Here is a 20,466-nt window from a genome sequence, read left to right on the forward strand (position 1 = left end):
TACTGTTTATCAAAAAGACAGTGATTTCCATTTTCAATTCAATACCACCAAGCAGTATCTGAATTGTAGCATCCACTGTGTTTTTAACTCACTAATGAGTAGTGACTAGCAAGAGCTTAAAGTACTTAAGAGTGTTAAGGAAGACAGAGGGGACAATTATAAAGAGGAATATGGCTTCCCCCAAACATGAAATGAAATCATCATCTTCAAGTAAATTTAAATATTTATTCCAAAAACATCAACCAAGCTTTCAAACACTCCTTTCACACTTCTCATCAAATTCCTGTAGTCAGAGGATCTGTATGTAATATCCCGAATAGCAGTTGATTGAGAAGTTACAGCTAAGTTGTCTGAGGCTAGTAAGTTGTGTGCACAGGTAAGAAAATGACTGGAATTAGAATCAAAGGCTCGACCGCCTTTACAGAAACCAGAATTCATTTTGCTAAATGAGAGAAATATGTGTTCCGAATTATTTCCTTTGTCTTTGGTCATCTATCATGACCATGGTTTTCCTATCATGTGTCATCTATCTATCTATCTATCTATCTATCTATCTATCTATCTATCTATCTATGTATCTTCTATCATCTCTGTCATATGTCATATCTATCATCATTACCATCATCATTTATCACCTTGCTATCTACAACAACAACAAAAAGCAGCAGCTGAGATGTCTGTCCAGGTATGGCATTTGAGCAGAAAGGAGGAGGCAAAAGCTGTCCCCATCCAGCTGGTAAAAATGGGGAGAAGAAAGGTATGTCCATTCGGGACTAAGGCCCAGCCAGATGTGGACCCTAGACAATGTTTTACACCGATGGGTGCCCAGAGCAAATAAGTCTAGCACTCTGCAATCCAGGATATTTATCTAGTAGTGATGACATGTCTTGCTTGCATCCTACATTCAAGTGTCAGTCACATAGGTTCCTCCCTGAGTGCCAGAGCCTTTCCTGACTCTTGTTATGTCACATGGAAATCTTTTATGCTAACCTCAGGAAAAATCAGACATGCTTATTTCTAATTTATTGAAAATAAAGTAGAACACAAGACTATGCAATGTTATCTATAGGAAAAGCAACACACATTTTTCTAATAAAAAAAGCCAACCCACACATTAAACTTATGTATAATACACATAAAACTAGTAAAATATGTGGTTTCTTAACCTGAGTGAGTGAAAAACGATTTGCAATTTTAAACACTGTCTGTAAAAAAAAAGATACCAAAGACAAATGTATTTGCTCCATACAAACTCTGGCAAATCAATACACACATATTTCTTAACCACCTTATCAAAACTTGCTTCCTATGGACCTAAGCAGTTTTCCTCTCTTACTGGCAGGTGGAGAATGAGACGTTACGATAAAAACCAGTAAATAAAATAGCATCAGGCTGAGGTGACCAGACAAACTGTGCTTTCCATTTCATTCAATGGGAATGCACTGGTGCAGACAGCCATATACTGTAAGTGACGAGAGCTCAGCTCCTTTCAGAAGAACATACTCTGATTGGTCTAAATTGAAATGTAGGACCATAATAATAGAAATAAAATGATAATCAGGAAATAAGCATGTGAGGTATGTTTAACAGTATCAAGGTTACTTCAAATATATTTCTTATAGGCACATAAAAATCAACACATTACTGTATTACCATTTATTCTGTTTAATCAAGATACATTTTTATGCTAGTTAATTTCATGTGTCAATTTGAATGAGTTACAGGGTGCCTGAGTCATTTGTCATTTTGGAGTGTGTGTGTGTGTGTGTGTGTGTGTGTGTGTGTGTGTGTGTGTGTATTTCTCTGTATAATATCAGCTTCTTGGAGCTGAGGGTTAAGAAAATCTGACTGAGCTTCTCCAAGACTCTGAATATAGCAAAAAGACAGATGAAGGAGGCATTTGTGTTTTTGGATTCTTGCCTGCTTGACCTGGAACAATGGTCTTTAGCCTTTGGCCTGGGAACACACTGATTCCCATGCTTTGTGGTCACACCTTACCCATGAGTCAATCATGTACTCAGTCTCCATAAACACCACAGAGGGCGATTTCTACAGAGTCTGACTATATATATAAATGTATACATGCATATGTACCCACGTGCATGTGCACACATACATACGAACACACACACCATTTCCTTGGAAAAAAATCCTTCAAGAAAATGTTGTTAGGAGTCCCAGTTACAACATACTGTTGGAATGTAACAGACACTTCTTTTTCAGTATTTGATTCAAGCTTACAGCCACTTACACTAGCCATCCATTTGAATCATTGTTGGTGAATAAAATGACCCTATATTTAACCTGACCGGCAAACCAGAAGACTACTTAGCAAAGGCAATAATGACAGTATATGCTGATATCTAAGGTGATGTTAGTCTTTCACTGTCATTGTTCTCTGACAAGGAAGAACCTTGAATGAAGGACCATCCAGAGACCTCAGAGTCTGTTTCCCGAAGTCTCTACATCTGAAAGCCATTACCCTCCCAGGAGGGTACTGCAGGCCACTGCAGGCCAGAGTCTTGTCAATTCAGGTGATGGGCAGTGTCCCATTCATGTCCCATGGGTATTTCTGTATGTCTTAGGGGGCAAGCAACAGGGGCTATATTTATGTAACTCAAAACAGGTCACTGTGTACACTCCAAAACTGAAGACAACTTTGGAAGGTTTACTTTTTGTTTTAATGTTATTATTGTTGTTGTTGTTGTTGTTATTATTATTATTATTATTATTATTATTATTGTTTACATGCACAGGGTCTTATCTTAGCCCCGCTGTCCTAACACTAGCAACCCCTCTTTATTATTATTATTATTATATTTTTTATTATTATTATTATTATTATTATTATTATTATTATTATTTACATGCACAGGGTCTTATCTTAGCCCAGCTGTCCTAACACTAGCAACCCCTCTTCCTGAGCCCCTGTTTTAGCTTCCAGAGTGTTTTTTCCACAGCAGACAAGGCTTTTTGTTTGTTTAAAACAGAAAAACCACACATCATTACAAAGAACACACACTGTCCAGAAATCTCTTAAATTTCCTTAGAGCTATGATACGGGCTCAGATTTCCAATGTGGCCAAAAAACTATCACAACTTTTTATTACCATTTAGTGTGCTGGGAACATGTGTTTTCATTTGACATGGTGGGAGGAAAGGAAATTTCTTTCACTGTGTAGAGGATAAACTCAATATCTGAAAATAATCAGAATATGAGTTTAGAATTAGGTGGGCCATGAAAATGCTCCATTATTTTTTTGAGTAATAAAGAGCTGGAAAGGGACTTTGTTGTTTCAACTTTTTAAATGAACATGACTCAGCTAGAAATATGGCTTGTCATGAATATGTAGGACTATTTCCTCCTGAATAGTTGTTTTGCCGTGAACCCTGTCTGGAAAGTGACCTCCAAAAGAAACAGGTCATAAAATAGGAGTCAAAGGAAGACAGCTGCAATACTCACGAATTTTCAGCTGGGCTACATGCTCACTCTTGCCTTTGGTAAGCAAGCTGTGGACTAGCTTTCAGATGCACGAGCCAATCCCAATTCCACGGTTTGACTCCTATATCCCTAATCAATAGCAGTGCCACTAGTATCTAGTGTCTTATGCACAGGCTTCTACGTTTAAGTGACCCTCCTACTTAAAAAACAAGGTAATTGAATAACATTGCTAATTCTGAGCACATTACCTTCCTGAGAGGAACACTGTACTTCCAAACATTCAGGGGCATCTTGCATGTTTAATGATATGTAAATATGTGCATATACAAGACCTATGTATGTATGTATGTATGTATGTATGCCTGTATGCATGCATGCATCTATCTACCTACCTACCATCTTTTCTACCTATCTATCTGTTTATCTATCAGCAAGCATGATGTCATACTTTGGATCTGGAATGTCCCAAAGATTCATGTGTTCAGGGACTGGCGTCCTGTTTGTTGCTTTTGGGAGACAGTACAAACTTTAAGTGGTGGGGGCTGGAGAGAAGAAATAGCTCACTCAGTGCATGTGTCTAAAGGTCTTATTTTGTACCTTCGTGTCCAGTCCTCTCCTTCTTGCACTATCATAAGATGCATGACTATGTTTTATTACCTGCTTCCTGCCATTATGGTCCAGAAACAAAGAAGGTGTGAGCATTGACGGAAGCTGCAACAGTGAGCCAAAATAAACCTTTCTCCCATCAAGTTGGCTTTTTTTTTTTTCTGATATTTTATAAGCAATAGGAAGCTATCATTACTGGGAAGCCAGAGGTATGTGACAAGGTTAGGTGGCAGCTCTACTACTGTGAATGGGCTTATTCATCTCCTCTACGCTCCCTCTTAGGAGTGTCTCAGCTCCTACCATATGCAAATTCTGTGGGGGAAAGAAGCAATCACAACACACACACACACACACACACACACACACACACACTGTTAATAATCTGTAATTTTTATTATGGAGGGAAACCTGGTTAAAAGGGAGCAGGGGAAAGGGTGGGTGAGCCAGGAGACTGCGGCCATTAAGCAGGTGTCCAGGCAGAGTAGTAGTATTTGTGAAAGTGACTTTCTGACACTTCCCTGCAGAAGAACATGACGAGGAGATGCAGAACCTAACACTGAGGTCCTAAGAAGCAAGAACATCTGGCAAATTCCAGGGCACGCAAATGATGAGGCTACAGTAGGAAAAGTCAGCGAGAACCCAGAAGGGACGAATCAGAAGGCCATGAAGTCACAGTGAGAACTCTACGGAGTGTTTGGTGGGCTGGGAGGAATATATGATGTGCTTTTTAAACGTTCATATAGGAGTCGAGGACATGGCTCACTGGGTATATGAGCTTAATGCAAAAACACGGGGACTCGAGTGTGATCCCCAGAACCTGTGAAACACCAGTCATGGTGGGGTACATGCAATCCCGGGAACATGTAGAGGGGAGACGGGATCATGGCTGGGCTTGCTGGCTGCCAGCCTAGCTCCAGGTTCAGTGAAAGATCGAGTGAAACATGACAGAGCAGGACACCCAGTATCTTCCTCTGGGATACTTACATGCATGTATATGCACACTTATACATATATGGGCACACACACACACACACACACACACACACACACACACACACACACACATGTACGTACGTATTCTGGAGTCCTCTTCCCCTGCTGACCATATAAGAAGAAGCATAAGTGTGTCTGTTTTCTCATGATAAACCTATGTTACCTAGACCTAAACCCCAGGAAGTTGAATACAGCCATAAGTTTCTTCACAAGCGTGAAGGCCTATTTTACTTTAATGATACACGAATGCTGGTCTCGGTACCTACTGTACATTCTTAGGTCTTCGTAAGCTCCGCCTGAAGTCTATTTTCTGGGTGGTAGGGAACAGGCAGGCTTCTTTCTGGTTCCCTAACTATTCGTGGTGGATGGCCTCTCCGAAGATGCACCATTCCTGACAACATGATACCAGTTCCCATATTTGCTGTCCCCTGAGAAAGGCCGCACTCTGTAAGGAACTTACTTTCAAGCAAAGTGAAACCCACTGAGGTTTTTCTGGATGTGGCTGAAATCACTCTGCAGCTCAGAGGATTCAAGGAGACAAACCATCAAACCATCAAAACCAACTCTTCACACACCAACATCTCTCACTGTAATGTCGACTTGGTAACCAGTCCGTAGGCTAACAGACTCTGGGTATGTGCTTAGGGAGTTGGTTCCAGCGTTCCCTACAGATAGCAATCTCCAGGACGTCCACATCCCTTCTGTATATTTGGATATAACTCTGAGTTCTTAATGCACATACTGTCCTTTTCCCACCTACTTATACTGCTAAAGACAATGCAAACATTAAAGGCAGTGGTACTTTTTTTTTTCTGTATTGTTTGAGGAAAAATAACAAGAAAAAAGTTTGTATATGCTCAGTACAGAGGTATTTATTTTTGATTTATGATTGGTTGAATGCATAGATAAGGAAACTATGGCTACTAAGGGTTGACTAGAATCCAATTCATCTTCACACTAACAATAAAAGATACTGAAAAAAAAATTATCCCTACAGTTTTCATATCCATATGACTCCTCAATTTGCAGGGTGACATCATGTTTTAAAAAAAATTTTAGTTTTACATTTATTTATTTTGTGTATGTTGGGTAGGGGGGTCATGTGTGTCATGTTACATGTGGCAGGTCAGTAAAAAGCCTGTGGGAGTCGGTTTTTCCTTTCCACCAATGTGGGTCCTGAGCATTGAACTCAGGTGGTCAGCTTTGGCAGCACACGCCCTCGGCTGCTGGGCCATCTCCACAGTGTGTCGTGACACAAATTTATAATTATGGTGGCGTCATCTTACCTTCAACTGGAATGACCTTGACCATCAAAACTAGAACACAAGACAGTGACTCCTAAACAGAAATCTATGAATAGCATCTAGTGATTTTTTTTTCCCTCCCAGCAGAAAGCAACTTATCTACACAACACTGGCAGCTGAAGATAACAGTGAAGATATACATAACTCGCTGCTTATCATTGCAAATGTTATTTGATTTAGAGCTAGTAATGCTGTCACTTGAACTGGCTACAAGTTATGGGACATGGCAGTGTGGATAATTTATGTATGAGTGAAATACAAACCTGTAAAGAATTTTATGGGAAATTTTTATCTCAACGTGACAGGGCTTTCAAACTGCCATCTCAATTAAAAATTTTTAAAAGTTTTCTTCATTTCTCTAATTTCAAAGTAGCTAAAAATCTTAGTGCATTCAAAACCCAATTATTGATCATTCCTACCAAGTCTGAGATAGATGGGCCATTCATAAAGAGAAAATAAGTTTGCGACTGTTCACTAGGATAATATATTTTAAAAATAAACAAAGGCGCTTTGCCCCATGTGCCCTTGTGTCACACTTGTTTTACAGCCAGCGTGATCGCAGTTACTGGAGAACACCATCAATATACCTCATGGACATAAGGTAATAAAAATGGAATCTACACCGTGTTTATTCTTCACCAGTCAAGCTACATTTCTTGTTTTATGTCAATGTACTTGTACTGACATGAGAATCTTATCAGATATGTGAAATGTAGAAGAATGGATGTCTGCATTATTTTTTTATTAATATCTATATTTTCTGCATTTACAACAAAACAGACAGAAGCATGAAAAAAGAGAAATAGGAACTGGAAGCCAGACTGCCTTAACCGTAGGCTATGGTTTGTTTGCAGGAAGCTTCCTCGACTTCATTAGCTATGGTTCATAAAGACATGACCAGTCATAACTGCTCAACACCTTATAGATGACTTCAGAATGTCTGTCTTTCCCACTGGCCACTTTCATAGAAATTCTGACAGTGAATGCGGATGGAACCTTAACTTCTACGGAGGTCTTAAAGACAAAAGCGATTTAGTTTTTACCCCAGCCTTCCAGAGCAATCTTTCCATCCTTATGCATGTGCTGAGACTTAATTCTACCATGTCCCTCACCTCACTGGTAAATTACTGGCTGTACCCTGCTTAGACTGTCCTGCTGGAGCTGTGCAAAAGGTGTAGCCACAGCATTAACACATCCTGGGCTTGAAAGTAACCTTTGTGTTAAAGTAGATAGTGCCCAATGGCTGCTTTTTATTTTATTGTAATTTTGTATGTGTGCATGTACATGCAAAGGCTAAAAGCCGATGTAGCGTGCGTTCCTCCTTCACTTCCTATTTACTTATTTGTTTGTTTGTTTATTTTAAAAAACAGTGTCTCCTACTACACTTGGAGTAAACTAATTGGCTAAGTTGACCCCACCCCAGAATTCACTTGTCCCTACTTTCCACTCCATCACTGGGGTTACAGGCACCCGTGTTGCAGTCCCTGACTCTGCATGTGGATGCTGGGGACCCAAACTCAGGTATTCATGCTTGTCCAGCAGGCACTTTATCAACTGAGCCATCTCCTCAGACCACTGGATGCTTTAAAAAAAATGTGCCATGGGTACCACACAACCATGCCTGCTTATTTATTTATTTATTTACTTATTTATTTACTGTCTGTGGCTGCAGTTCTGTGTAGATGTAATAGTGACTGCACTGCCTGACAGGAAAGATGGCCAATCCTTTTAATAAAACCATTCCTCTCTTTCCCTTGAACAGTGACTGTACTGTCTGATAGAAAGCACGGCCAGTCCTTTTAATAAAAAAACGATACTTTCACCCCATTACCAATGCTGATGAGCTTCCTCTAATATAGTAAATAGTTCTTTAAAAGCAAATAAAAACAAAAGCTACTCTTTTTAAGCAGCTGAACTGCTTGCCTTCTTAAAATTTTTAATCATTACACTTTTCAAGAAAACATCTCATTTAAGTATTTGTGAGCATCAAATCCCTGTATTTCATATTTTTCTTTGTGATAGAATTTTACTGCCACTTCTGGGCTATACAATCTAACATAGGATTAAATACTTAAGCAATAATAATGATTACTATTGTTGTTGCTATTTGCTTGTTTGAATAGGGTCTCCTTTCGTAGCACTGGCTAGCCTGGAAGTAACTATGTAGACCAGCCTGGCCTGGAACTTGAGGAATCCACCAGCCTCCTCCTCTTCAGTTCTGAGACTAAAGGCCTCCCCCAACCACACCATGGTTAAGACACCTCTTTGGTCTCATGTCTCACTTCCATTTGTGGTAGAGTCCTTCATGAGCGTAACAACAAACAAGTGCCCCAAAAATCACGGTGCTTTTCAAAGTTGCTTTTTATGGCAAGAATGTAAAGTCCGGCCATGCTTGACAAGAGTACTAAGTCTTGTCAGGAAATGACTCCTGATGGAGACCCAGTGCACAGTTCTCTCCCTATGTGTATCCTGTAAGCAGTTCAACGGAAGAGCTTTTTCTGGCCCACTTAGCATTTATTTTTCCCACTAGAAGCACTTCAGACCGAGCGTCTATAAAACCAATCACCTCAGAGCAAAGAGATGCCATTCAATTAACTCTAAGAGGGGGAAGGAGCAGAGTGTGAGCCTGAGTTGTCCAATGGTACAGGCTGGTACCCCACCCTGCTCCACTCATTTTTCCTGTGAATCGAGTCTGCGATCTGCATCTGACCTCCAGGTGACCGTGACTTTTTCAATTCAAATGTGTGGCTTAGCTATAAATAAGGCAGCATAGCCACTCGGCTATAAATAACTAGGAATTATATGCTTTCTCCCGTATGTTGGTACTAGCACTGCAAAACCCTTCCCTTGCTGTGATTGAACAGTCTCTGTAGGGAGACAAGAAATACAGCTGGCAAAAGTCACTCCATCCTCCTGGCATGGAAGGATGTCTCAGGGTCTGAGCAACACTGCAAATGGGGGAGAAAGTGAGACTTCCAATATCTGTCTGGAAAACGCTATGTATATTTTTTTAAAACAAATCATCAAATAATGTTTATTTCCAATCAGTTAAGAAAATTAAAAACTGACAGCCTTTTATATATTGGAAGGAAATAAAATAAAATTGAAAAAAAAACCCAATCAGCATTTTTTTCCAAAAAGGATGAGAAATGCCCATTGGTTATTTTTCAGCTTTTTGTTGTTTCCTGCATTTTTAAAAATGTGCTTTGTGAACACCAGAAACTGTCCAACCTAGAAAATGACAGAAGCAAATGCTGAGCCATTTGGTATGGAGCATAGCCAGAGTGTCATTTAGGTTTCAAACATGGTCCCCCTGTGCATGATGCCTCCAGACAACGCAATAAATGCTTTAGGCCTCACATTTTTTTCATATGCACACAAAATGCGAGGAAAATGTACAGACGTATGCCAGAAAAAGATCTGTGATCTTTGAAAATACTGGGAGCAATGCAACACACGTAAATTAGTGTTTTCCCAGTCCTTGGATGAAATGGCTAGGGCCTCTCCCTAGTGCACTTACCAGACTTAAGGCTTTGAAGGAATTTTTTTGTAATAGCAGAAAATGGGTTTACTGTGACAATAAAAAACACACCCATCAAATATTACCCCGTTATGTGAATTAACAGGAGTGTCTTATGGAGACCACTGAAAAACGATGGTGTAGGGTGATACAGCGTCTACACACCATCTTTAGAAAATGGTTGTAGCAGTTTTAGGCTAGGATCTCCCCCCAGGATAATGATGGTGAAGGTAAGTAACTGCAATTGGGCCTCCTCTTCAAGCCCCAGTGAGTATCAACAATACAGATCATCCCTGGGGAGGAGGAATAATTTTCTAAACACAGTCTGAATTATAAAGATGAATATTGATGTGTCTGATACGAAATCTTAAAATGAAATTAAGAGAGGAGTGTTTGGTTGACGCAAAGCCTTTTTGTAGGAAATTCCTTTTCTCTTTCTTTTTAATAAGTCCCCAAGTAGAGCACCTCAGATGAACTAGAGTGCATTCTGGGACAGAAAGACAGACAGTCCTGAAATCTGTGACTGACCTCTTACCTCCCTAATGCTGCACAGTTGTCATTTAGCACATGAAATTTCAAATGTGCATACAAACTTGTCTTTGATATATAATATTAAATTTTTAGGGAGGGGGCATCTCTATCAACAAATATCATTTCATTCAACTGTAGCATGTTAGCAGCCTTTAGGAAATAGAAAAGTTCCACCGGATCAAGAAATACTATTTGTAGGATATTTCATGGCCCTACAGAAATCAGAAAGGAGTTCAATTAGAAAACTAAGCAGTGCAAGGGGATGCCCTCCACCTAACTTCTGAAGTTGCATAGTAAAACTAGATGAAACAACAAGCAAGGCAACGGGAAAATAGTGTCTACTAAGGCACCTGGGTCAAGAATCACAAAACCCATGCAAAGCAGGTGCTGGGAGTGAAGGTCACATCCAGCCATGCAGCACACTCGTTCCCTCACCCTCCCTGCCAAGTCAACGACAACGTACGTTTACCAGGATCTTGGGGAAGAGGCTCATGCGTAGTCTTGAATGAGCTTTGGGATGCTATGGAGGAGAAAAACGAGAGGAAACTAAAAACAAAAATAGATACATGGGAATGATGGCAGAAACACGCGGACACGGTTCATTCAAAACTAAACAGACAGAGCGGCTGAAAAAAATCATTGAACTAAAAGCAAAACCTAAACCTGGAACCAAAGGAAACACAGATGAAGTTTGTTCCCAGTAAAGCGGAATGCTGCACGTTCTGCTGCCGACAGGACATTGGGAAATCTGCAGGAGGACTCGCTGTTCTCTCCACCCCTCCTGGCCTTAGCACCAAGGATCCTCAGTTCCCTTCAATACATTCCTCCCGGAATGTAACGTGTTCACAGGGATGGTTTTGACTCCTGGCTCAGCAATGTGACGACACGTCATTCTATCCTATACCATACTATATACACCTCACTCATCACTCTCCGCCGTCTGACTGACCCTCAAGCCCTTCGTTCTCTTTCCTTTGTTCACAGTTTTTATTGACGTGTGCAGTATACGTGTTCCAACTGTCCCTGTGTACACGTGCATGTGTGCTAGGGCATGCATACACACGCGGAGAGAAGAATACTTTTTCATCATGGCTTGCCATGTTGCTTGAACATGTAGTTTGTGGGTTGGCTAGACTGGCTGCCTAGCAACCATCTCTGCATCCCAAGTGCTAAGAACACACTCATGGCACCATGGCCAGCAGGGGTTGGAGACCTGAACTCAGGTTCTCTTGCTTGCATCGTAGGGTTTAAGAGAATGAAGCATCTCTCCAGGCCCCCTATCCTCTGCCTTTCCCACCAAAGGTTCTAAGATGTGAACCAGAGTCTGGTACCTACTGCCAATCTACATTCTGAGCTGTCTTTGAGTCCTTGATATTTTGTAGCCCCCCCCCCCCCCCCCAACTCTCTAAGAACTAAGTCAGAATCTGTTGGCAGCATTGACTTTTTACAAATCAGTCCATAAAGTACATGCACTTCCTCGCCCCAATCTCTGGTGTGATATGCCCAGAGTGATCAAATGGGAAGGCCAGGAGGGGAGGCTCACAATAGACTGAGTAAGAAGAGGGTGTTCAAATCTTGAGGTGAACTAATCCCTGTTAACAATATAAAGCAAACTTCCTCACTGTCATAATATGCTATTCTGGAAACAAACCCTAACCTTAGGGAAGGGAGGACAACTTGAGAACTGTGCCAGGAAACCCTCACCTAGCACCTAAGCCGTTTAGAGCCACTGTAACAAAGGCCCTTTGTTCCCAAGGCTCCAGGCTCCAGAATCCTTCACCATGTTCCATGTTACCTAACCTAATTAGCTGCTGGGTGAAAATGAGGGTGGATACCTAGAGTTAGGAGGAACAGCCATTCAACCAGTCAGAGCCTCTATACTTGCTTCCACAGAGGACTAAAGTGGAGTCATCTGTTAGGAGACAAGAACTTTCCAGATCCCACCCAGATACTGGCTATTTCACAGGGTAAGGTCTTAATGAAACAAATGTTTTGTTGTTTTGCTTAATTTTATGATTTGGTTAGAAAATAGAAATTTCCCAGGTACTCCTGGGCAAAAATTGCCTCCCTATAATCCAGGAATAAAATGCAAGAACCTTCCCCCTCCTCTCTCTCTCTCTCTCTCTCTCTCTCTCTCTCTCTCTCTCTCTCTCTCTCAAAAAAAAAAAAAAAAAGCAACTACCAAGATCCTTGAATAGTTCATATTTCCAGCTTGTGGTCAAGAAAAAAAAAAAAACAAAAACAAAAACAAAAACCAAATACAACTGAGAACTCAATTTGAAAGAGCATTAATAGAGCAGATACTCCATATTGTGAGACATGATGCCGTGAGGACGGACTCGCACAGAAAATACTTCATCTTGCACTGAGATCATCATGACTTTATATACTTACTCCTCCCACAGTAGAGACAGCTTAATGTTCCAGAGAGACTGCAATTTATTTTCCTCAGTGTTATCCCACTGAGAATTACTAGCTGAGAAACTTGTTTTCTTTGTGTGTTGTACCGTATGTACACACATGTGCATCTATGTGTGAATGTGCATGCCACAGAGCCCACATGACAGCCAGAGGTCAACTTCAGTGCCAGCACACGCTTTATATCTTGTTTGAGACAGAGTCTATTTCATCTGTGTAGCCCAGGCTAGCTGGTCCCAGAGTTCGGGCGACTCTCTTGCCTCTGCCTACCATCTCCCTTTAGACATAGAATAGACATTTGGTTTATATGCATTCTGACAATTGAACTGAAGTTCTCACACTTGGATGACAAGCGATTTTCCTATCTGATCCGTATTCCTAATCCTCTATTTCCAAGAGGAAAAAAAAAAAAGCTTGGGTTCAAGGAATAATAGAGCACCTGTGGTGGTTTGAATAAAAATGGCCTCCGTACACCCATACAGAATGGCACTATTAGGAGCTGTGGCTTTGTTGAAGTAGGTATGCCCTTGTTGGAGGAAACGTGTCACTGGGGGGTGGGCTTTGAGGTTTCAGATGCTCAAGCCAGGCCCAGTGTCTCTCTGTTCTTCCTTCTGCCTGTGGGTCCAGGTGAAGAGTTTTCAGCTACCTGTCCAATACCACGTCTGCCTGTGTGCTGTGCGCTTCCTGCCATGATAACAGACTAAAGCTCTGAACCCTAAGGCAGCCCCAATTCAACATTTTCCTTTATAAGAGTTGCTATGGTCATGGTGTCTCTTCACAGCAATACAGCCTTAAGACAGCATCTGAGGCTGCATGAGCTCAATTCAATTCAATTTTACTAACAAAATTTAAAAACAAACAAGCAAACAAACAAACAAACCATGAGATGAAATAACAAAGGCGTTCTCTACAGCAATCTTGTCAAGGCAATTGAAGCTCTATAAGTCAGCTTCCAGTGAGAGACTACTGCACACGTGGACATGCAGAAACACGAGTACATATGTACATAGACATACACAGAAGTATGCATTTGCAGGAAGGACTGAAGAAGACAAAAGCCACTCTAGCCTGTTTGTAAAGAGAAGCCAGTCAGAAGTTCCTACCGGTTGCAAGAGGAATCTACCACAACTATGAAAGAATACATCCAAGGCCATGCTTTATTAGAGAGAGACGGAGAGATGTGCTCATGATTGAACATACTGTGGAGATGCCTAGTCATTAGAGAAGTTGACAGGAAGGTGGTTAGTGGTAGCAACAGGCCCATTCCCAAGAACAAGGAAGAAAAAAAAAATCAATCTGTTACAAAGAGCAGAACCAGTGGCGAGAAAGACTTAAGGTGGCCAGGCTGGAGGAAGGGTCCACTTACAGACGCTGCCACACACCGCCATGCAGTACTCTTCGGTGTCAAAGTTGTTCCTGTTGCCGCCACAGCCGCCGTAAAAGAATGGGGCGCACTTTCCTTCAGTGACATCAAAGTACCAGCGGGAGATCATTGCTCGGCATGGCCCGGTCTCGGCTTGTTCAGAGCACACCTCTAATCAGAGGAGATGTGGGGAACCACATTTAGCATGAAAAGGCACCTTCTGGCTGTTCATGTACAAGTAAATACTTACTCATGTTAAGGCCTGAACTTTCCAGGGGTAACCTTCCCTGGGAAACTTCCCAGAGAAGTTTCATCACCCACCAAGACCTCAGTCTCCTCTCACACAAAACAAGACGTGCTCGCTGGTTTTACATGTGGGATGCAATAGCAGCTACGGAATTTGACTAGATCTAAAAAAAAAAACCAAACCTATTTTTCTCGATTGAAGGATAAAAAATATCTACACATAAAAAAGATCCCTTTTTAAAGAGGGCCTCTTAAAACAACTTTGAGTTAACTTTGACGTAAAAGGATTGCTTGGGTTGTGATGGCAACACTCTAACTTCTGACTGTTTTTCTTAGGAAATGACTACCTAACCCCATGTATAATTAATCACATCAATTTTTAGTGTTTTTCAGCCTGTCCACTGACTAAACCTGAAAACATGGGTAATATCTGCAAGATTGACTGCCTGTCAATCATGGTAACTCTAGGAAAAATTATATTTGTCTATTTTTATCCAAGTCATACTCCATAATGTCCCAAATAGTAACATACAGCTAACACATTCAAATTTATGACTGGGTACCACATACTGTTTTACATTGAAGCACACCTTACCTGTCAGCCTGTCTTACCATTGTCCCCCAAATCAGTTCCACCGTCCCCATTGGTTTAAAACGCAGCAGTCCATTCAGCTGCATTTTAAAAGGTACTCACAATTACAAGCTAGACCTCTACAGACTGCCTTCTCATCTGCTTTTGCTGGAAGTGGAACAATAGCCCCGTCTCTTTGGGGGTTTTGCTTCCTGCCCTTGCTGGGTGACCCTTCACACACATCCATCTTGTTTAGACTTGGTTTTACTAACTTGTCCCAAGGGAAAACACCTTTCTAGAAGACACAGGCTGTGTGTGTAAAACCTAGAGCCTCCAGCTTAGAAACAGCCATCATGACGCAGAAAGGCAGACTGTTGACTCCTAAGGAGAGTATTAATCTCTGGGTCGCAGCAACCGAAAAGATCATCCCTTGTGCTGCCTTGGGATGCTCCAAGATACATTAACTTCCTTCAAACAAACAGAACAACAAGCAAACAAATCATCTACAGCAGCCAAAGGGAATCCCCGCCGTTCCTTTCTGTGAAGAAAAAATCCCTGAGGCCTGACAGGGAGGATGCTCGTGAGACATGACATGTACCCCACCTCATGGAGTGCACCCTTTGCTTTTAAGTTCTCACTTAACCATGCTTATCTCCAGCTCTATTACTACTATTCTGTGTCCTACTCAACTCTTTGTTGGAGATACTATACACCTGGACATAGCATCTCAGAAGATGCCCCACCCCCACCCAGACCTCCTGCGTCCATCAATACACTGCTGTAATCAACTAAAGATGACGATCCACAAAAAAGCAGGTGAGCCTCTAGCTAGCCCTGGAGAGCCTCAAACACAACTCCACTGGGATTCACTCTGTGTAAGTAACAAGCGTCTAAAACCATTCTGACTTTCCCACATGCTTCCACATGGAAGCAACTGATTCCAGGAGCGTCTGATCAGTGCCACGTTACCAACGATGCCCCACTTGGTGCTCTGAACGCCCACAGCTGCCAAGCCCGTCTTTTTAAATGCCTTATGTATGGAAGTCTGGCATAGAATAAAAACTGGCTGGCATCTCAGTGAAGCAACGCCACCATTTGGTTCTAGCGTCCCCAAATAAGACTAATATTCTAAGTTATAAAAGGAAGATTAGTATGTGTGTGCGTGTGCATATGCGCGTGTGCTTATCAAGTGAGTGGCAGCAGCTTCTGCATGGCATGCCCACACGTGAGGGCCCTGGAAGTGCAGTAATCTGTATCCGCTGGGTTCTTATTGCCTCTCTCAGTTGGGATAAATACCTTCAGATCAGGTTTTCTTCTGTCTTTCACTTTATCTCCCACAGCAATCTCAATATACTCCTGCCACAAGGTGGGGTCCACTATGTAGCCCTGGTAGCCCTCCTGCAGGCCTCCTGCTCTTCCTTTTGAGGGCTGGGATCGTACGTGTGTACCACCATGCTTTCGCACCCTCATTTGTGTCTCTTACGTGCTGTCACTCCTCATTAATCTCTTCCTAGGTTGTTTTAATGCCAGTATCAGACAACGGTGCCTTGCACTGGATTTGCAGTGTGGCCATAAGAGGAACAGAAGTTTTGCATCCGCTGGTATGGCCCTCGGTCACCAGAGCCTGGCAGCAAAATCCATCCGCCTTGGCTGTGACATAAGGCCTTGGTCTCAGCATCTCTCCCGCTCACTGAGTAACAGTGCCAAAATTCTGGGCACAGGTTAAGTAATTGGATAAAACAATGCCAAATGCATAGTGTGTTGGGGACAGGATAGGAGTGGGGCTGGGCAAGACTGGAAGAATTAGGCAAAAGTGCCTCTCCCTTTTGAATGTAGCAGACAAGCACTGAATCAAGCTGCTTCTGACGCTAAAGTTTAATGGGCAGAAATGTAGCTTCTCACTCTGTGGTGGCCGGAAAATGGTCAGAGTATGTCTTTTTTCCCCACATTCTGTGAAACATGCTTCATTAAGCACAATATACAGACATGAATATTATGAATGTCCCTCTTTTACAATCCCCTATTTTGTACTTTTATTCTGTGACTGTAGAGTAGAAAAACAAATACAGTTTGCCTTAGCAATAAATCATCACCTAAGTTAACAAAGGCAATGGCATTCGAGTTGGCTATACCAAGTGTGTTGATCATCAGTAATGAAAAGGGCTGACATCCATGTCATTTAAAACAGCCATGATTCAGGTGTGGTGGTGCACACATGCCAGTTCCAGTACCTGGGAAACAGATATTGACAAGCTCAAGGCCAGTCTAGTCTACATAGCAAGTTCAGGATCGCCAGCAACAACAAAATCAAAAGAATTGTAATACTAATAAAATAATCATGAAAACCTCTTTACCTTAAAAAAATCCTAATGAAGTTACTGCTACAAATTTAACAATTTCAATATAGTGACACTCCAAGATCCTAATTGCTCTGAACAAAAATTGTACTTGGTAGATATTATATATACATATATATATATGTTGGTTTTTATAGATGAAACAAATTTAAATGAACATATTTTAAAAGTAGTTATCTTTAAAGTACATATTTTCTCCAATGCAAAAATCACATACTTCCCAGAGAAATTACATTCATCATCTGTTATGAATGATAACAAGTAGTCATAAAAGTGGTAAGAAAATTATCAGGAAACAAACGATCAAATATTTATTATCTAGTAATCATATTGTACTCAATATAATCATGCAAATTAGGCCAGTAAGCTGAAGTTGCAAGCTCATGTTCCAAATATAGGTTGAAATGTCAGCAAGTCACACAAGCAGCTTTGCCGCTTACTGAAGCCACAGACTCAGCAGGATGATGGGTGTGAATCTGTTACAGTAGTATCTAGCACAGCGGTTCTCAATCTTCCTCACGCTGCGACCCTTTAAGATAGCTCCTCATGTTGTAGTGACGCCCAACCATAAAATTACTTCCATTCAAGTGACAACCATCGAAAATCTCATTGCTGCCTTTTAACTGTCATTTTGCTACGGCTATGAATCATAATGAAAATATCAGTCTTTTCCGATTGTCTTCGGTCAGTCCTGTGAAAGGGTTATTTGACCCCCAAGAGAGGTCACAACCCACAGGCTGAGAACCACTGTAGAGGTATCCTCGGTTGGCTAGGCTTCCTGCTGCCATGCGTAGTTCTCTGCCACTGTAAATTAGACCTGACCTGATTCTCGCACCTCCCTATGCAGAAAGGTTTCTTATAAAATGGTACCTGAAGGAGATGGGCCTGGAAAAATGAGTTTTACCCTAGTCAGCGCTCCTGAGCTGGTGCTGTAAGAGCGTACCACCATGATGCTCCTCTAACCTTGGTTTCCTGTTTGTAAGGCCAGTTTGACACACAACATGGCATCACCAAGCTTGAAAGGAGAACAAGAGAAGACTAAAGTGGACCTTGTGTTGTGGGGAAACATTTTTGTTTTCTAATTGAATGAGATGGAAGAATTTGCTTTTAAAATGTGTTTATCTAGAAATAAAATAAACTGTAGCATTTGGCTAGTTCCTTGGTATAAATACTCCCACCACTGGTATTTCAAGATGCCGTAGTTATGGCTCCTCAGATTCCTCAATACTGTAGTTATTGGTTCATAGCTTAGAAGGGACTGACTGTGCCACACAAGGGAAAAACTGCATATACCGCCAGCCACTAGACAAGAAAAGCGTCCTCTGTTAGTCCCTGTCTCCGTGCCAAAACCCTCAAAAACCAAAACAAAACCAAAAAACCAAAACCAAAACAAACACAAAACAACAACAACAAAACAAAACCCACAGAAGGCCGAAAATGGTGCTAAAGTTTCTTCAAAGTACAGTCCATGAGCGGCCATGTCCCTCTCCAGATGTGTAGGCTCAGTAAAAGCCACAAATGGCTGGCGGAGTAGCAAGGCTTGGTAAGCACCTTGTAACACTGTGGTGAGTGTCGGAGGGTGTGGTTTTCTTGCCTGTGTTTAGAGAGGCAGGGTCTCAGGACACAGCTAATGCTGGCATTAAGCCCTTATGATCCTCCTGTTTTAGCCTCCCAAATGCTAAGACTGCAGGTGAGGGCCACCAGGCCCAGCTAACTGATTTAAATGCAGCTGAAATATGTTATTTTAAAGATATAAAACACAGCTGCACCATAAAAGCACCAGAGTGGAGGAACTGGTACAAATTGGAAAAAGTGTAGTTTATGTGGTGAATGAGTGATAAAACATACACTAGAAGATTCTTAGAATTAAAAAAAAAAAAAAGAAATACAACAGATAAGCTATTTATAAATTATTTTAACAGATTATTAATACATATTTATTCTACTACATACAATCAGCTATTAAACAATACCAAAACACCTTCAACACTTCTCTCTTAAATCCAATACTGAGATAATAATTCTTTTATATTTAAGTCTATGAAAATATCACTTTTCAGAAATATGAATTCTAGTGGCCCTCTTCCCCTTACACACAAATGATTTTTATTTTGAAAATAATGATGAAAGCCTATACAAAAAAAAAAATCAAGGAATAACTAAGCTAAACTTAGAATGTAATTTTTCACAGATTTTTCTGGGGAGAAATGCTAGACGGCATCCACACTCTTGGAACAAAAGGATGCTGTCTGTAGGTTAGGGTCTAGAGAGATGGACTGTGTCGGGGGAAGACAGTGGCTGGCTTCTTGCCATAGTCTCCAACAGAAAAGAATCCACAGATTCAAGATGAGAACAACATCATTCCTAGTTAAAGTCTGGACAACAACCAAGGTTGGCTTTCTACCACAGTGTACTCAGGGAAATGGATTCTTTGGGAAGGGAAAATACTCAAACCAAAAAGAGCTTCCTCCACACTTTACTGCCTACATGGTAGTGAGTATTGCTACCAGGCATGGTGCAGGCTGGGAATCCTGGCACAGGAAACAGACACAATGAGGCTCTATTTCAACACACACACACACACACACACACACACACACACACACACACACACACACACACACACATTTTAAGCCAATGTTTCATTACTTTGCTGTCCCTAAGCATGTTACCAGACTGGATCATACATCTTATCTCTGTTTTACCTCACTATTTTGTCTTCTTTTTCTTTTTCTTTCTTTCTTTCTTTTCTTTTCTTTTCTTTTTTCTTTTTTTTTTTTTTTTTTTTGCTTATTCTTGTCCTATAAAATGTTCACTGGCAACCTACCATTTGCACAACATTGAGTTAGGAGTTTTGGCTGACATTCAGGTGAAGCAGGGGAGGCACATTTCAGGGATCACATACTTAAAAAAATCAACACATTACACTGTGTGTGCTTGTGCACGCACCACAGAGCTGGTGAAGAGATCTGAGGACAGCTTATGGGAATCAGTTTTCTCTTCCCACCACGTGGGTTCTGGAGGTTGAACTCATCTGTTAGGCTTGGCGGGAAGCACCTTTAATACAGAATTACCTCATTGGCACTGTCTTCACACATTTGAAGCCGAACAGCAC

General features: G+C 41.3%; 1 protein-coding gene across 1 annotated transcript in view; it reads right to left on the bottom strand.

Annotated features, from left to right (window-relative positions):
• The window catches only part of App (amyloid beta precursor protein), a 220,432-nt gene that overhangs the window by 68,568 nt on the left and 131,398 nt on the right, over positions 1-20,466 (bottom strand). The window contains exons 7-8 of the mRNA XM_051150165.1: positions 14,181-14,348; positions 10,860-10,916 (exon numbers count right to left, since the gene is read on the bottom strand). Coding sequence (XP_051006122.1) covers positions 10,860-10,916; positions 14,181-14,348 — 225 coding nt within the window. The remainder of the gene's footprint in view (positions 1-10,859; positions 10,917-14,180; positions 14,349-20,466) is intronic.

Source organism: Acomys russatus, chromosome 8, assembly GCF_903995435.1.
Source record: "Acomys russatus chromosome 8, mAcoRus1.1, whole genome shotgun sequence".
In the NCBI taxonomy this organism is placed as follows: domain Eukaryota; kingdom Metazoa; phylum Chordata; class Mammalia; order Rodentia; family Muridae; genus Acomys; species Acomys russatus.